The sequence below is a fragment of the Phytophthora cinnamomi genome (genome assembly GCF_018691715.1).
Source record: "Phytophthora cinnamomi strain GKB4 chromosome Unknown Contig28, whole genome shotgun sequence".
NCBI lineage: Eukaryota > Oomycota > Peronosporomycetes > Peronosporales > Peronosporaceae > Phytophthora > Phytophthora cinnamomi.
Genome location: NW_027150961.1, coordinates 1 through 13,791, shown reverse-complemented (window position 1 = coordinate 13,791; position 13,791 = coordinate 1). Strand labels below are relative to the sequence as shown.

At 60.9% G+C, this 13,791-nt stretch overlaps 8 protein-coding genes across 8 annotated transcripts; 5 read left to right on the top strand and 3 right to left on the bottom strand.

Moving 5' to 3' along the window:
* Positions 1-16: 16 nt before the first annotated feature.
* On the top strand, positions 17-1,002 carry IUM83_14457 (uncharacterized protein; the record flags this gene model as incomplete). Its single annotated transcript, XM_067939205.1, has 5 exons — positions 17-230; positions 300-340; positions 420-492; positions 571-665; positions 727-1,002. 5 exons carry the CDS (start codon positions 17-19, stop codon positions 1,000-1,002), a joined length of 699 nt encoding a protein of 232 aa, XP_067793608.1.
* Positions 1,003-1,189: 187 nt separating this feature from the next.
* Positions 1,190-1,565, top strand: IUM83_14456 (sorting nexin; the record flags this gene model as incomplete). Its single annotated transcript, XM_067939204.1, has 2 exons — positions 1,190-1,369; positions 1,482-1,565. 2 exons carry the CDS (start codon positions 1,190-1,192, stop codon positions 1,563-1,565), a joined length of 264 nt encoding a protein of 87 aa, XP_067793506.1.
* A 26-nt stretch (positions 1,566-1,591) lies between these two features.
* IUM83_14455 (sorting nexin) lies at positions 1,592-2,440 on the top strand (the record flags this gene model as incomplete). The annotated part of the gene is made up of 1 exon (XM_067939203.1): positions 1,592-2,440. The coding sequence occupies one exon, from the start codon at positions 1,592-1,594 to the stop codon at positions 2,438-2,440; it is 849 nt and encodes a 282-aa protein (XP_067793505.1).
* Positions 2,441-2,975: 535 nt separating this feature from the next.
* Positions 2,976-3,650, top strand: IUM83_14454 (sorting nexin; the record flags this gene model as incomplete). The annotated part of the gene is made up of 2 exons (XM_067939202.1): positions 2,976-3,541; positions 3,629-3,650. 2 exons carry the CDS (start codon positions 2,976-2,978, stop codon positions 3,648-3,650), a joined length of 588 nt encoding a protein of 195 aa, XP_067793504.1.
* IUM83_14453 (uncharacterized protein) lies at positions 3,588-4,303 on the bottom strand (the record flags this gene model as incomplete). Its single annotated transcript, XM_067939201.1, has 2 exons — positions 3,588-3,878; positions 3,989-4,303. 2 exons carry the CDS (start codon positions 4,301-4,303, stop codon positions 3,588-3,590), a joined length of 606 nt encoding a protein of 201 aa, XP_067793510.1.
* Positions 4,304-5,423: 1,120 nt separating this feature from the next.
* IUM83_14452 (ATP-dependent RNA helicase) lies at positions 5,424-8,967 on the top strand (the record flags this gene model as incomplete). The annotated part of the gene is made up of 8 exons (XM_067939200.1): positions 5,424-5,587; positions 5,718-5,745; positions 5,873-6,303; positions 6,360-6,495; positions 6,591-6,977; positions 7,127-7,654; positions 7,884-8,232; positions 8,483-8,967. 8 exons carry the CDS (start codon positions 5,424-5,426, stop codon positions 8,965-8,967), a joined length of 2,508 nt encoding a protein of 835 aa, XP_067793509.1.
* Positions 8,968-10,426: 1,459 nt separating this feature from the next.
* Positions 10,427-12,278, bottom strand: IUM83_14451 (histone-fold-containing protein; the record flags this gene model as incomplete). Its single annotated transcript, XM_067939199.1, has 2 exons — positions 10,427-10,628; positions 11,095-12,278. 2 exons carry the CDS (start codon positions 12,276-12,278, stop codon positions 10,427-10,429), a joined length of 1,386 nt encoding a protein of 461 aa, XP_067793508.1.
* Positions 12,279-12,423: 145 nt separating this feature from the next.
* Positions 12,424-13,631, bottom strand: IUM83_14450 (Zn-finger protein; the record flags this gene model as incomplete). The annotated part of the gene is made up of 1 exon (XM_067939198.1): positions 12,424-13,631. A coding segment is annotated over one exon (1,208 nt), but the record flags the coding sequence as incomplete, so codon positions are not given.
* Positions 13,632-13,791: the final 160 nt, after the last annotated feature.

Genomic DNA, 13,791 nt, shown 5'->3' with positions numbered 1-13,791 from the left:
GGAGAAGAAGGCGAGCATGCTGTACGCGCGCTCGATTTCCATGAACAACTCACGCCGCAGGCGTGCGAGGCTGACGGCCTCGCGGCTGCGGCGCTCGAAGTTGCTGAGCGAGGTGGCCATGCGCAAGATGAACCTGGACCCGGAGAAGACCATGCAGATGGAGCAGATCTCGGAGCAACTCTCGCACGAGGACGTCAGCTTCTTCGAGCATATCTTCCGCCAGATCGACAGTGCGTTGGTTTGCGAGCATTTTTATTTTGCAGACTGTGTCGTGGAGTTCTGACTGCTGGGTGTTGCAGTTGACAACTCTGGGATCATGTTGCGATCGGAGCTTCACGACGTACGACCACAACCCACAAGTGTTTCGCGCCTTCCGGACTGTTGGCAAAATGATAACGACTGTGGTGCGTCTTTCACAGGCATTTACATTGCTGGGGATCTCCCCCAGCGACAAGGAGTTGGACGAGTACCTGCTCATTGCAGATGCAGACGGTCGACCAGCTTTGGTGCCTTGATGCAATGAAGGCAGCATACTAATCATGCTACATTTTAAATATTTCCTGCGAACAGGCAGCAAGGCCATCGACCTCCAGGAATGGGTCGTGCTCTGCGGCATGCTTGTCACGCCTCCGCACGACGAAACAGACCTCCTGGGCGCGTTCAACGTAAGTCTGGCCTCTCTTAGTTCCCCCTCATTCATTCACCAACCACTGTCACGCATCGCAGTGCCTCTTCCCCAACGAAGAGGACATTCCCGTCGTGGTCTTCCGTACCAAGATGCAGCGCATCCTCGAGAACGCGTATGCCCACCTGCCCGACAGCAACCAGCACGAGGTGAGCTGCTACGTGGACGACATCATCAGCGCGCTCGACCCGAACAACACCGAGTGCATCGAGGTGCAGGAGTGCATCCGCATTCTCAGCGCGCCCTACCGCGCCAAACCGGCGTCGCCGCGCAGCCCCACCGCCGAACACGAGAACACCACCACCAGCGAGCACTAACCCAACCAAACGCTGATGCAATTTAACGCCCAACGTTAAATTCCTCTGTAATCAGGTTGGTGTGCATCGAAACACCAAATAGATACTATCTTTCACACACACGTATCTTACAAATCGTATGCAATAACCTAATCGCCAGCCGTCATGTTCTTCATTCTTGATTCCGCCGCGCTCTACCTGCAGAGAGATGCCCAACAGCTCGACGGCGGGGGCGCCCGCGCACGCGGAGGACCACGCGGCGGCGCTGTGGCTCGAGCTCGTGGACAGCAGCGTCGAGTGCGAGCTGTGCAACGAGCCGTACGACGACGACGGCGGCGCTAGCGGCCACATCCCGCGGCTGCTGGCGTGCGGCCACACCTACTGCCAGGTACGGTAGGTAGGTAGGTAGGGCGGTGTAACCCTGCGTACCCCTTCCCCTCGCTCTTATTTCCTTTTGACTTCAACATGGTAACCTCAAAGCGTACCCCGTGGTTACGCAGAGCTGCCTGGACGGCTGGGCCCAGCACGGAGGCGCGTCGAGCGGCGAGCTGGCGGCCATCGAGTGCCCACGTGCCGCCGCGTGACGCGCTTCGACGGCGCCGCCGGCGCGCTGCCCAAGAACTACGAGCTGGTGCGCGCGCGCCAGGAGATGGAGGCGCAGACGCAGCAGCAGATGCGGCGCCTCAAGGAGGCCTGGGCCACGCAGGTCAAGGAGAAGGAGCAGCTCGCGCGCGAGGCTGAGGAGCACGCGCACGGCCCAGCGCGAGCGTGCAGGCCTCGCAGCGCGCCAAGTTCCTGGCCAAGCAGGTGGAGATCAACGAGCAGGAGAAGAGGCGCGCAGGAGCTGGCGGAGGAGGCGCGCCACCGCGCGCTCGTGGCCTCCCAGCAGGCGGAGGCGCTGCAGGCGGAGACGGAGAACCTCAAGCGCCAGCTGCAGAGCGACGCCGCGCAGCTCGCGCGCGTGCAGCGCGACGCGTCCAGCGCGGCCGCCGTGGCCAGGAGCTGCACTCCAAGGCCGAGCAGCTGCAGCAGCAGGTGGACTGCGTCCGCGCGCAGTTGTCGCTGCACGCGGGAGGCACGACCGAGCAAGCTCGTGGTGCTGGTCTGTGAGCCCACGACGGTGGGGTCGTGGCTGCTGCCGTACACGAGGTACGCGGTGATCAGCATTGCCAGCGACACGGCGAAGGGCGCGCAGGCCATTGACCCGTACCAAGCTGCCAAGACGTGGACGCGGTTGCGGCAAGTGGAAGAACCCAGCTCGTCGGTGAAAGTCTACCGCCGGTACAGCGATTTTGTGTGGCTGCAGCGCGAACTGCAGCGCCAGTTCCCGTTTGAGCTGGTGCCGTGTGTACCGGGCAAGCAACTCTTCTTCAACAAGGAGAAGGAGTTTGTCGGTGAGCGCATGCGTCTGCTGCAGGCGTTTTGCGCGGTGTGCTCCGACAGCCGTTGCTGGCAGTGACGGAAGAAGTGCGTGCCTTTTTGTTGTCCACCACCGAAGAACTTGACAGTCTCCGACGCGCTACTTCGAGCTATTATGGCAGCTTGGATGGCGATGACTTGCTTTCAGTTGACGAAGACTCGCCGGATGACGAGGTGGAGTCTCGAAATTCGTCTCCCCCAGCTGCTAGCCCTCCATCCACGTCGAATGGAACGACGTTGAGCAAGCGCAGCAGCAGCTGGAGTGCGTGGGGTGCCGTGTCGGCTATCACATCGAGTGCGGCGAAGCTGGTGACCACAACCGGTACGGCCCTGACTGGAATTGGCACGAAGACCGGTACAGCAGGCCTGCCAGAAGATCCGGAGCTGGAGTTGTCGAAGAGTTTTATCGAGGCGGAAGGAGCAGACGCTGCGACGCGGGAGTGCATTGAGCGTCGACGCAAGTGCATCGATGTCGCAAGATCTTATCAGTCGACCGCTCAAAGGGAAGTCAACTCTCTCGTGCTTCAAGGCAGCAGTCGCACCACCTTCACCGCATGTGTGAGCTATTACACGACATGAACACTCTGGACCAAGATCATGCACGCCGCCGTCGGCAACGACTTGCAGCGTCGGAAGTCGTAAGAGCTCGCGAAGACGAGGACGACGATATGGAGACGCGCGCCTTTGATGAACGAGCATCCGATGTGTTCAGCGCGATCTCGCTAAACACGAAGAACGATGCGGACTGTATGGAGTACGCGTTGCTAGAAGTCGTGCGCATGCAGACATTGGAACTAGGTGGCATCGAGGACGCATTCGCGCGAGTGCGCCGTCGTGAGGAGGCGCTCGAGGCATCAAACCCAACTGCAGGCAGTCCGACCTCGAGCGATAGTGGAGCTTCAATCTCCGCGTTGGCTTTGAAACGCGAAGAGCTGGCGACTCACAGGCGTGATTTGAACGACAAGGTGGCAAGGCTGGATCCGGGCCGTTCTCAGTTCGTGCTGGATGTGCTGCGCAAGAACTCGAGCGAAATGCACAAGCTGGCTAAAACGAAGAGAAAACTCTACCAGGCATCGCAACAGCAGCTGCTTGGCGTGGGCGCTAAATGGACGGCGAACGAAGTGGATCGAGTTGAAGGGAGGTAAGTGTGTATAAATATATAGGGTATTTGACAGCTTGCTCGCTTGCTATATGAGCTTCTTGATTGCGGCAAACTTTTTGGTGGCAGTGTTGTTGGGGAGGTACGATGAGTATGGAGGAGCTACGTGCTTGCAGTACGTCTCCATGGATGGCAGGTCGACGTGCATGGGTCGATTCAGGTACGTCAACACTTCTTCATCTGCGTCCTCATCTTCTTCGTCTTCTTCTACAGAGCCGTCGTCGTCTGCATCATCGTTACCCGAGGGCTGGTCTTCTGGCTGAGGGTAGACCCCGTGCACCACACTTGCCACGATCTGCTGGAATCGCGCCATCTCGGCCTCCACGTGAGTCACAAGGGATTGGTACTCGGACAGCGGGGCCGTGGCGGTGCCTGCAGCCAAATCGAAGGCGCGCGAAAGACTCGACGTCATCCCTCGCCCAACTGTACCATCTGCACGGCGGCGGCGCGCGCTGCCTTCGTCCGGGGCTCGGTGAAGCAGCGCATCCAGGCGAGCTTGGCCTGCACGAGCAGTTTTCGGAGCTGCAGCTGCAGCTTGGTCAGCCGCGCCTTGAGCTCCAGCCGCGTCTCGATGGAGAAGTACTGCGACGCATCCGCGTTAGCGCTGCCGGGAGGGCCAAGTTGGCCCCGCGCGCTGGTGGGCGGCAGGACGAGCGTCGCTCGCTGGCGTGTGGACGAGCCGCGCGCGAGCGTCGCAGCGATTGGGCCGCTCGGTTGACGTCGGAGCTGCGCCGCCGGGTCCATGGTTGGTCGTCCTGTGGCTCCTGTGCTCCGGCGAGCGCAAAGTGGCACGCGCGGTGACTGCAGTTGACCCCGCCGGACTGGTTGAAGTTGGACGGACGCAGCTCACGACGGAGTGCTTCAGTGCCAGCTCACAGAGCGCATGAGGGTTGTGTCAGACCACCACTAAGTTTAGCGCTCAACGCTGCGACCAGCTCATCTTCCGGTGTGCGTGTGGAGACAACGCGAGCGTCGCGGATTCCGATTCGAGTCGGCGAGCGGAAGCCTCGCGTGCGTGAAGTTTCTACGGCCGCGGTCGATTTGCAAGCCATCGCGCGAGCGCACGACGGCAGATTGCTTATGGGCGCTCGGGTTCCTCGAGTTGGAGAGACATGGGGCGCGACTGCGGATGGACTGCCGGCGCGCGCGCATTGAAGAGACGCGCGGAAGGCGCTTTCTTCCCGGCGGCCGGACGACACCAGGACAAGTCCCGCGCAGGGACCACGCGCAACCAATTTTGCCGGACCGCTTCAAGCGCGCGAGCCCCATCGAAAGGCACGGCGCGTGTTCCGCGAACGCCGCCGCCACTGGCGCCGAGGACAACGAGGACAACAGGGCCGCCGCCATTGTCGGGTCGCACGGGACGCCTGCGCGGATCTGCCGCCTGATCTGGCTGAGAGGCTGCAGAAGGTCCACCTGTGCTGACGCAGGCTTTACGCTCGGTGGCGGAGGCATCGTGGTCTCACACAAGCTGCAGGGCGGCGGAACTTGCGGGGATCTTTGAAGCTTTGGGGCGCGACAACAAGAACCAGCAGCAACAACGGCAACACCAGGCAACGGGGCCACGCACGGGCATGTCAGACGTTGCAGTAACGCGCAGCTAATGCTCGACGGACGCCATGTGCACTTTGGCTCTCAGCACGTCGCTCGCGCGGTAATTGGCGGAAAATGTACTCATATAGGATAGGTGATTGGTTGAAAAGGAATTTTGCGGTGTCGCCCCGTCGTGACGCATTTTGGCCCATCGCTGCAGAGAGCAGGAGGCGCAGCGACGGGTCTCCTGCCCCTGAGGGACCCGCAGCGGCCGGAACAAGCGAAAGAGCTCGAGGCGTGGCAAGTGGCAAGTGGCAAGCGCTCCCCCGGCATGGCGACCCAGTGGACGGACGCGGCCAGCTACGCCGTCTACCAGGCGGACAACACGAGCTCCGAGAGCATGTCGGACGACGCAAGCGCGGCGGAGGGCGGCGGCTCCTGCCGCTTCATCCACAACCAGTGCGAGAAGGAGCTCTTCACCAGCGAGTATTTAAGGTGCGCTTAAAGTTGCAACCTGTGTGTGTGTTTAAAGTTCCAACCTGGAAGGACGTGGTGCTAACCGGTGGCGAATGCTGTGCCTCGGTGTGTGTGTGTGTGTGGGTTAAAATTCGCGTTTTCCGTCGAGCAGAAGCAACAAAGCGAGTGGCCACAAGGTGAGAGAACTTTTTTAACACTACCTTAACCAGGGGGTTAGACACTCTTTAGAGACACGTCTCTATACCCGCGCGTTTAAGCTAGTGCTAACCGACCCACTACCGTTCCCCACGTTCTACCCTGCAGAATCTACGCTGCTTCCCGCACTGCTGCGGGGACACAACCAAGAGCTTCTGCGGCTCCGGCCTCGTGGTCGAGTGCTTCCTGTCCAACTGTCAACTGGTGCTCGGCCGCTTCGAGGAGGTCGCCAAGCAGCAGCCAGTTAACAGCAAGACGCTTCCGTCCCCCACCATGTCCACCTCGGTGGACACCAGCCTCGGGCGCGGCAGCCTCACGGTCGGCCGCGAGTACCCGCGCCAGGAGCTGTTCGACGACGTCAAGATGCCTGACCAGCCCTTCGGCCGCTGGTTCCGCGGCACGGCCGTGCCCAACGGCGGCACCAGCAGCAGCAACGGCAACAATGGCAACAACAACAGCAACAACAACAACAACGGCAACGCCAGCACGTGCTTCCTGCTCAACGGCAACCGCCAGTCGTGGCACTACGGCTGGCAGTCGTCGCCCTCAACTGCAAGAACCTGCACGTGTTCAAGGTCTACGTGTTCGATGCCAGCGCCAGTGGCAACGCCAACACGTTGACGTGCGTGGCGGCGCTGGCGTCGCCGGCCTTCCGGATTTCGTCCAGTCGCAAGGCGCGCAAGACCTTCCGCTCGCCGATGAACCAGGCGGCGCTGGCCAACGGGGCCGCGGTTGGTGCGACGGCGGCGGCCATGGGCATCCACTTGCAGCAGTCGGTGCTGCCCGTGGCGAAGGACCTGGAGTGGGGTCGCCTCCGCCTCCTCAGAGCGCGAGGAGCATCGACGAACTGCTGGGTAGCGCCACGGGGAACAACACGGCGGCGGCAGATGCGGCGGCGCTGTTTGCAGCAGCGCAGCAGCAACAACAGCAACAACAGCGGCAAGCGCCAACGGGGTTTATGGCTGGACAGAGAGACCCTGCTCGACGTGAGCGCAAACGCTTGACGCGCTCGGCTTCGCTCAAGACGGACTACTTCTCGACCATCTCGTTCCCCACCATTCAACAGCAGCAGCAACTGCAGCAACAGCAGTTCCAGCAACCGCAGAGACTGTCGCTTTCGTCGACCCACCCGCCGCGCTTCGAGGGTCTGCAGGAGAACCGCGCGTCGACCCCATCGCTACCGGGTGTCGGGTCGTTCCTGGGCAACCCTGCAGTACCTAGAGCACCGGGAGGCAACCGGCCGTTCCATACGCGACGCTCATCCTGGCAGCTCTCCCCATGCCGGTGTCGAACCCGATGACCATCTCACGCCAGCAGCAGAGACCAGTTCCTGTGCTTACTCCGATTACAGGTATGATGCAGCTTCGCCTGGAGAGTCACTCACCCTACACGAGCACGCCCATTGCGAGCTCGACTCCGTCGTCGTCCAGTTCTGCAGCTACTTCGTCTCGGTCTGGACCTACTGCCAATACCACCCGCCTCACGGCCGCAGCACTGCACCAACATGCGTACGCTTCCGCCCGACCGTATCCGTATGCACGACGTGATACCTGGTCGAGTAGTTTGCAAGGCATGATTCCTGAAGGAGGCGGCATCCCCATGATGATGATGTCGCCCGGGTCCTCGCCGGACAGTTATCTGAACCGCAAGCGCAACCGCTCCACGGACTCGGATAAGGCGATCACTGCTGCTATCGAGGCCTCTGAGAAAATTCACCCCACGTTGTCACCGGTATCGTCGCCGGGCTACACACCTCCAATGGTGGCCCCTGTTCCCACAGATAGCGAGCTCTACCGTCGAGCTCGCATCCTGCAGCTTGCGTTCACGATTGTTAAGCGCATTCACCGCTTCGAAGAGGTTGCGGCGAAGCAGAAGGAGCCGACGCCCAAGGTGTATCGCCACTCGTTCGAGATGATCACTCCTCCGATGCCGACGACACCCCGGCAGCGGCTTCGAACCAGACGCCCAGATCGCAGCGCAAGAAGTGCACGCTGGTGCAGATCCCTTTGAGCAACCCGAAATTGTTATATCTGTGTTCCAATCTCGTGACGGTGTGCACTGCGCTGGTAAGCTCTGGACTGTTGGAGGACATGCGCCAAAAATGCACGACTGTGCCCAGGCTGGACGTGGTGCATTGGCGGCTTACGCGCAGCTTGTGGACTTGCTGAACGATGCTGTGGAGGCTCAAGTGTCGCGCCTGCCCCGCCGTATGCACAAGTCTTGGGGCGATGCTGAGTCGGCGGACGAGGGCGAGTGGGATCTGTACGAAATGCTCAAGAGCTGTGAACCCTGGCTGCTACAGGAACCCTGGTGGGTTGTGCTGGATGATGATGACCAGCAGCAAGCAGGAGACAAGGAGGAGGGCGCGCTGCGCCCGCTGCCGTACGTGAACGTGTTTGCCGACTATTACCGCGCCATTCAGGATGCGGTTCCCTCCCCGCAGGACTTGGAGGTGGCAGCCTCGCTGCGTAAGGCGGCTCACGGGAGCTACTGGCTTAACTGGCGAATGGAACCGTCAAGGAGAAGCGGACGAGCATCACCTGCAGCAGCCGCAGCGTGTTGCCTCTGTTCGGTCGGCGACAGCAGCTTCGTCGCTTTCGTGGCTGGCGCGGTGCATTCACGCGCGACTAAGACCTTCCACGTCACGGAGACGGACACGACCATGACGCTGACCTTACCCAACAGCTGGTGTCTGCTGACGCGGTGTTCCTGCTGCAGCTGGACCAGCAGGAGCCCACCGTGGTGCTCCCCAGGACTATTTCCCGTTTGGATGGTCTCGCAAGCGGTCGTTGATGGCGTATCGTGCGTGGCGTGTGCGCGGTATTGGCGACTCGAACGGCAGTGCAGTGGCTGTGCAGTTCATGCGCTGGCCTGATGACAATGAGATCGAAGCGGTCGAGAACGACGAAGAGGAGGAAGAACTGGACGACGATGAAGCGGAAGACTCCCCAGAAGAGCCTGAGGAGGAACCACTCGGTCGTCGTGGCCGCCAGCCGAAGCGCCTGCGCACGCGGATTACCATCTACTTCTCTGTTTTCTCGGCGAGTACTCTGCAGCTACGCACGATTGTGGAGGCAAGTCTAGCGCCTGCTGTCGCGCTGACGGGATCGCCCACGGAGGCGGACATGCTGCGCTACTTCAAGTCTCCGTCGTCGTGGGAAATGCGCTCGCAGATCTCGCAGCAGTACACGAAGAACCTGTAAATATCAGCCGGACTCGCATCGACCGGCACGCCTCCTAATTGAACCTTCGCCGACCTGACCGCGCGACACCCTCCTATCCAGCCCAGCCCAGCCACCTTCTCCCCGTCGGCCTTCGCTTTGTGTTTGTGTGTCAGTGTGTTTTCTTCGAGAGCGGACGGGAGAGCACGAGTCTTCGCCGACTTTTATCCTGGTCATAGATAGGTAAGGTAGGTATAAGCAGGAAGGTCAGGCGCGCTCACCCTCGGCACGAATCGCAGAGGCCACCTCAGCTCAATGCAGCGAACATGAACAAACCCCAGATAGTGAGTTACTGCCAGGCAATCAAAATGTTTTCGTCTGTACTTGCTGCTCACTCAAAACTCATTTCGTTGTCGACGTTGGGGCAGCTGAAGCTGCTGCTGGTTTTGGTGTTGTTGTAGAGGCCGCTGGCGCCGGCTTCGCTGTCGGTGTCACCACTCTCGGAGGTTGAACCACATTGGAAGCAGTTGAGGCGGCGGCAGTCGCTGCTGAAGTGCTTGCAATCGGTCTAGATGGTGTCGCGACGTTGGTTCCTGCAACAGGCCGTGCCAATGGAGACGCCGCCGGACCAATCTTCACGTAGGAATGTGGTGATCCGACAGTTCTTCCGGCCGCTGCCATCTTTGCAGCATTCGCGGCGATAGTCGCAGCGGCAGCAGCCCTAGCTTGTTCGAGTGCCTTCTGCTGAACGAGTTTCTTCCGCTCTATCTTCATGCGCGCGGCAGCATCTTGACTAGCCTTGACTTTCTCGTTGTACCCGGCCAACACCCGCGCGTACGATGTGAAGCCAAGTTCTCCATGCTCTCCACGACGTCCTCTCCAGCAATCGACAAGCCTACGCCCTTCTTAGTTCTTCGGTTCTCCATGATCGAGCGATCGCGGGCTTCGCTGGTGAAGTACAGGAGGAACTCAGTGACGCATTCTTGCATGAAAGTCACTGCGTCGTCGCTGATGCTGATCGTGTCCTGGGAGCTTGAAGTTTCGTGGTCGTGGACGCTGTGTGACGGGGAGACGGCTGGTGTTGCAGTCTTGCTCTTGGCTTGGTCCTCACGCTTGAAGGCGACTCCAGCACTGGTGGCAGCAGCAGCATCCTCGTCATGTACACCAGGGAGTGCTCTGTACATGATCTTGGATATGACCTTGGGAGGCAAATACATCTTGTCGTCCGAATCGGTAGTTGTTCTGGTGGCCAAGTCGAGGTCGTAAAACTTCTGCGCCACGCGAGGAGATCGGGGTCCTGACGCCGTTGAAGGTTGGTACGTACTTGTCGGCATCGCGTACGAATCCGTTCGTGGCTTTTCACGGACCCAGGGATGTCAACTTGCAATGGACGCTTGTACGTTGCTGTTAGCATCGCTGTTGTCGTTAGGTCAGTTGTTACAAAGCCCACGGCTTTTGCAGCTTCAACTTTGCGGCATCTCGCTTCGCTTTTGCCTTCTGGTTAGTCTCGAGCTGCTTGGCGAGTAGAAGCGCCTTCACCTCTGCCGTACTCGCGCTCAACTGTCGCCATGTCACGCTTCTCGGGATCCGCACTGCTGGTGCTAGTATTGTCGCCGTTGGAGCCGCCGCAGTTGCTACTGTAGTTAATGTTGCTGTCGTAGTTGTTGCCAAAGTCGTACTTGCATTTGTGGTTGTACCAGCAGCTGAAGCAGAATTCGTAGCAGCAGGGGAAACACTAGCAACAGCAGTACTCAGGTGCTTGGTGTAGTGGCAGAAACAGTCGAACCAGTACCAGCAGCTGGAGCAGCAGCGGTCGTAGCGGGAGTGCTGGCATTTGTGGCAGGTCGTGGCAGCAGAAGCTGGGGTTGTGCCGGCGGTAGCAGAGGAGGCAGTCGCGGCAGCTTTTGCGGCAGCTTGCTGTTGAGCAGCCTTGTTTTCGCGTAGCAGAACGCCCCAGCATCTGCACAATTTTCTGCGTGACGTGCTCCGACTTGACCTGTAGATCCAGCGGCCATCGATCCTGTTGAACCAGCAGCGGCCGACGGTGAGCCAAGGAATCCCGATAGTCTCGCTGAGCAATCTGCAGCAGCTGCAGCTCTGTACAGCGGTTCAACCACTCCGTCATCTTGTCCAAAGGCGCATCTCGCAGTCGGTCCTCGCGTTGGCCACTCGGATACACCCTTCGCTAGAGCCTCCAGATCCATGTCGAACGACGTCCTCAGCTTCCGCTTCTTCGCGTAATACGCCGCAGTCGTCGTAACTGAGGTGTGCGACTTGGCTGGGCTCTTGGCCGCCGTCGACGCAGCTGGCACCGTCACCGGCGTGGCCACGGCCTTCCCGCCGCTCTTCTGCAGTTGCATCTGAAGCTGGAGCTGCGCTTGCTGCTGCTTCTGCTGCTTCTCCAGCATGTCCCTCAGTAGCTGCTGCTGTCGAATAACCTGCTGCTGCTGCGCCAGTAAACTGTCGGCGATCGATGTGGCCGTGGCCGTCGTGACGGTGTTGCCCTTGCCCGCCTGCTTCACCTGCTGCTCCTGCATCCTCATGAGCCGCAGGTGCTCCTGCTCCAGCAGCAGCTTGCTGCGTAGCCACTCCTCGAGGCGCTTCTGCACTGCCTGGGCCGCCATGGCCGCTTGGCGCTGCACGTTCTGCTGCAGCCTGGCGAGCTGCTCCTGCCGGAGCTTCTGCAGGTCCTCCGACGTCTTGGCGAGCCCCGCAACGCTCGTAGACGCTGCTCCTGTGGTACCGGAAGGTGTCATAGTGATGCCCGACTGAGCTTCGAGCTGCTTCGTCATGGCCTGGTACTGCTGCACCTGCTGCTGGGCCAGGGCGAACTGCAGCCTGCGCGCCTCGTCCTGCGCCCGCAGCGCTCGGTCCATGGCCGCGCCGGCGGGCTCTGCCTCTGCACCTGTCTTGGGCGTGGGATCCACGGCGTTTCCACCGGTTTTGGCCTCTGTGGGCGTCTCGGAGGCCGCAGACGCAGCGGTATCGCTCGACCGCGTGTCTGCTGCGTCCGCAGCCATTGCGGAGCCGGAACCGCCGCTCTGAAGCTGTTGCAAACGATGTCTGTGCTCCTCTTTCTGCTGCTTCTGATGAGCTGAGGCTGGTCCGTTGCTCGCGACTGATGCGGCCGCTGGAGCCGCGGACGCAGAGGAGGTGGTGCTGGGGGAGGACTTGCCCGCCTTGTCGGCGACATTTTGCGGCTTCTGCTGGGAGTTGGAGGGTGGGACTGGCACGGGCGTACTCGCCTGCGTCTTGGCATCGTCAGGAGCGGTCGTGGACGACGTGGAGGGCGAGGGTTCGGCCGCTGGCGCCGCGGAAGCGGACGCCTTCCCCGCTGCCGCCGGTTGGGCCATTTTCGAAGTTTTGGTTGTGGGCGGGGATGGGGTCGAGGGTACGGTTTTGAGGGGTACGGAGGTTACGCGAGGGGTATAATGAAGTCGTACTTAGTATTGCATGCGTCCACTTCAACGTCTACGAGGACACTCAAGTGTCCACCTGTCAGCTACTGGCTCTCTGGCTGCAGAAGTTCTGGTGCTGCCGCAGCGCGCGCTCCTCGTCGAACTCGCGGCTGCACGTGGCGCACTTGCGCTTGGCGGCGGCTCGGGGCTGAAGCTTCTGCCAGTGCGAGTCCAAGTCCTGCGCTGTGGGGAACGAGAGCTGGCAGATCGAGCACGTCTGCGGCTCGGCACTTGTGGTTGAAATTGCAGTCGCCTCTGTTGTCGTCGATGATGTGGAGGTTGCAGCAGATTCCTGTGCAGCTTCAGCAGTCGTAGCAGCCTCGGAGGTTGCGGCTTGCTGCTTCTCGTACCAGTCGGGCTTGATGAGCGGGTCCTTGCCGTGCTTGGCGAGCTGGTGCTGCCGTCTCGCGTCCTCTTTCTTGAACGTGCGGTCGCAGAACTCGCAGGGCAGGAGCGTCTTCTTGGGCGCGCCGGCTTCCAGCTCGTGCACCATGTGCACGTGCGTTCTCAATCCCTGCGCCGACTTGAAGCTCCTCTCGCACTGCGTGCACGCGAACTCCAGCGGCAGCTCACTTTCCGCTTTGCGCTTGCGGGACTTCTTGTCGCCAGACCCCTCGGACGGCGCAGCAGTAGCAACGATCACTGCAGGCGCCACAGCTTCACCATCCTTCTGTCGCCGGAAGATGAAGAACGTGCTGGCCTGCTTCTTCCTCTCTCCGTGCAGCGTAACCTGATGAAAAGACTTGCCGTTCTGGTGCCGCTTGCGCTCGTACACGACGCCGAACTTGTCGTCGTTGTCCACGTCGTCCACCTGGCGATGCAGCTTCAGTCCGGCGCTCAGCGCTCGCTGTACCGCCTGCCACCGCTCCGGCTGGCCCTCCGCCAGTGTCAACAGAATCCCCTCCTCCTCGTCCTCATCCTCACTGACATTCTCCTCCAGCACGTCCAGCGCCGATGCGTAGAAGTGCGAGAGCAGGCTCTGGTGCCGCCGCACGTTCTCCTCCCCGCAGTGCGGGTGGTTGAACACGACCGAGTGGAATTTGTCCGCCGCAGCGCCAGCCGCCACGAGCGACTCGCGGATGTTGGTGGCGTCCACCCGATGCAGCACCGACGCGCCCAGTTCCTCCAGCTGGGCGCAGATGCGCTTGCTCTCCGGGTACTTGGCCACCAGCTCGTCGTAGCTGTCGTAGGACGTGGCCGTGAGCTGCAGCGACGGTGTGTCATTCCCACGATTCCGGTGCTGCCGGGCTAACGCCAATGAGTACGAGAAATTCCCGTCGCCTACAGTGAGGACCCGTCGCACTCGAGGCGCTGGCGATGGAATTAAAGACAGCGGCCTTCCCCTCGCTGGGATCCGCGTTCGGGCGCCGGCGTCGGGACGAGCAATACGTGAAAAAAAAAGCGCGGG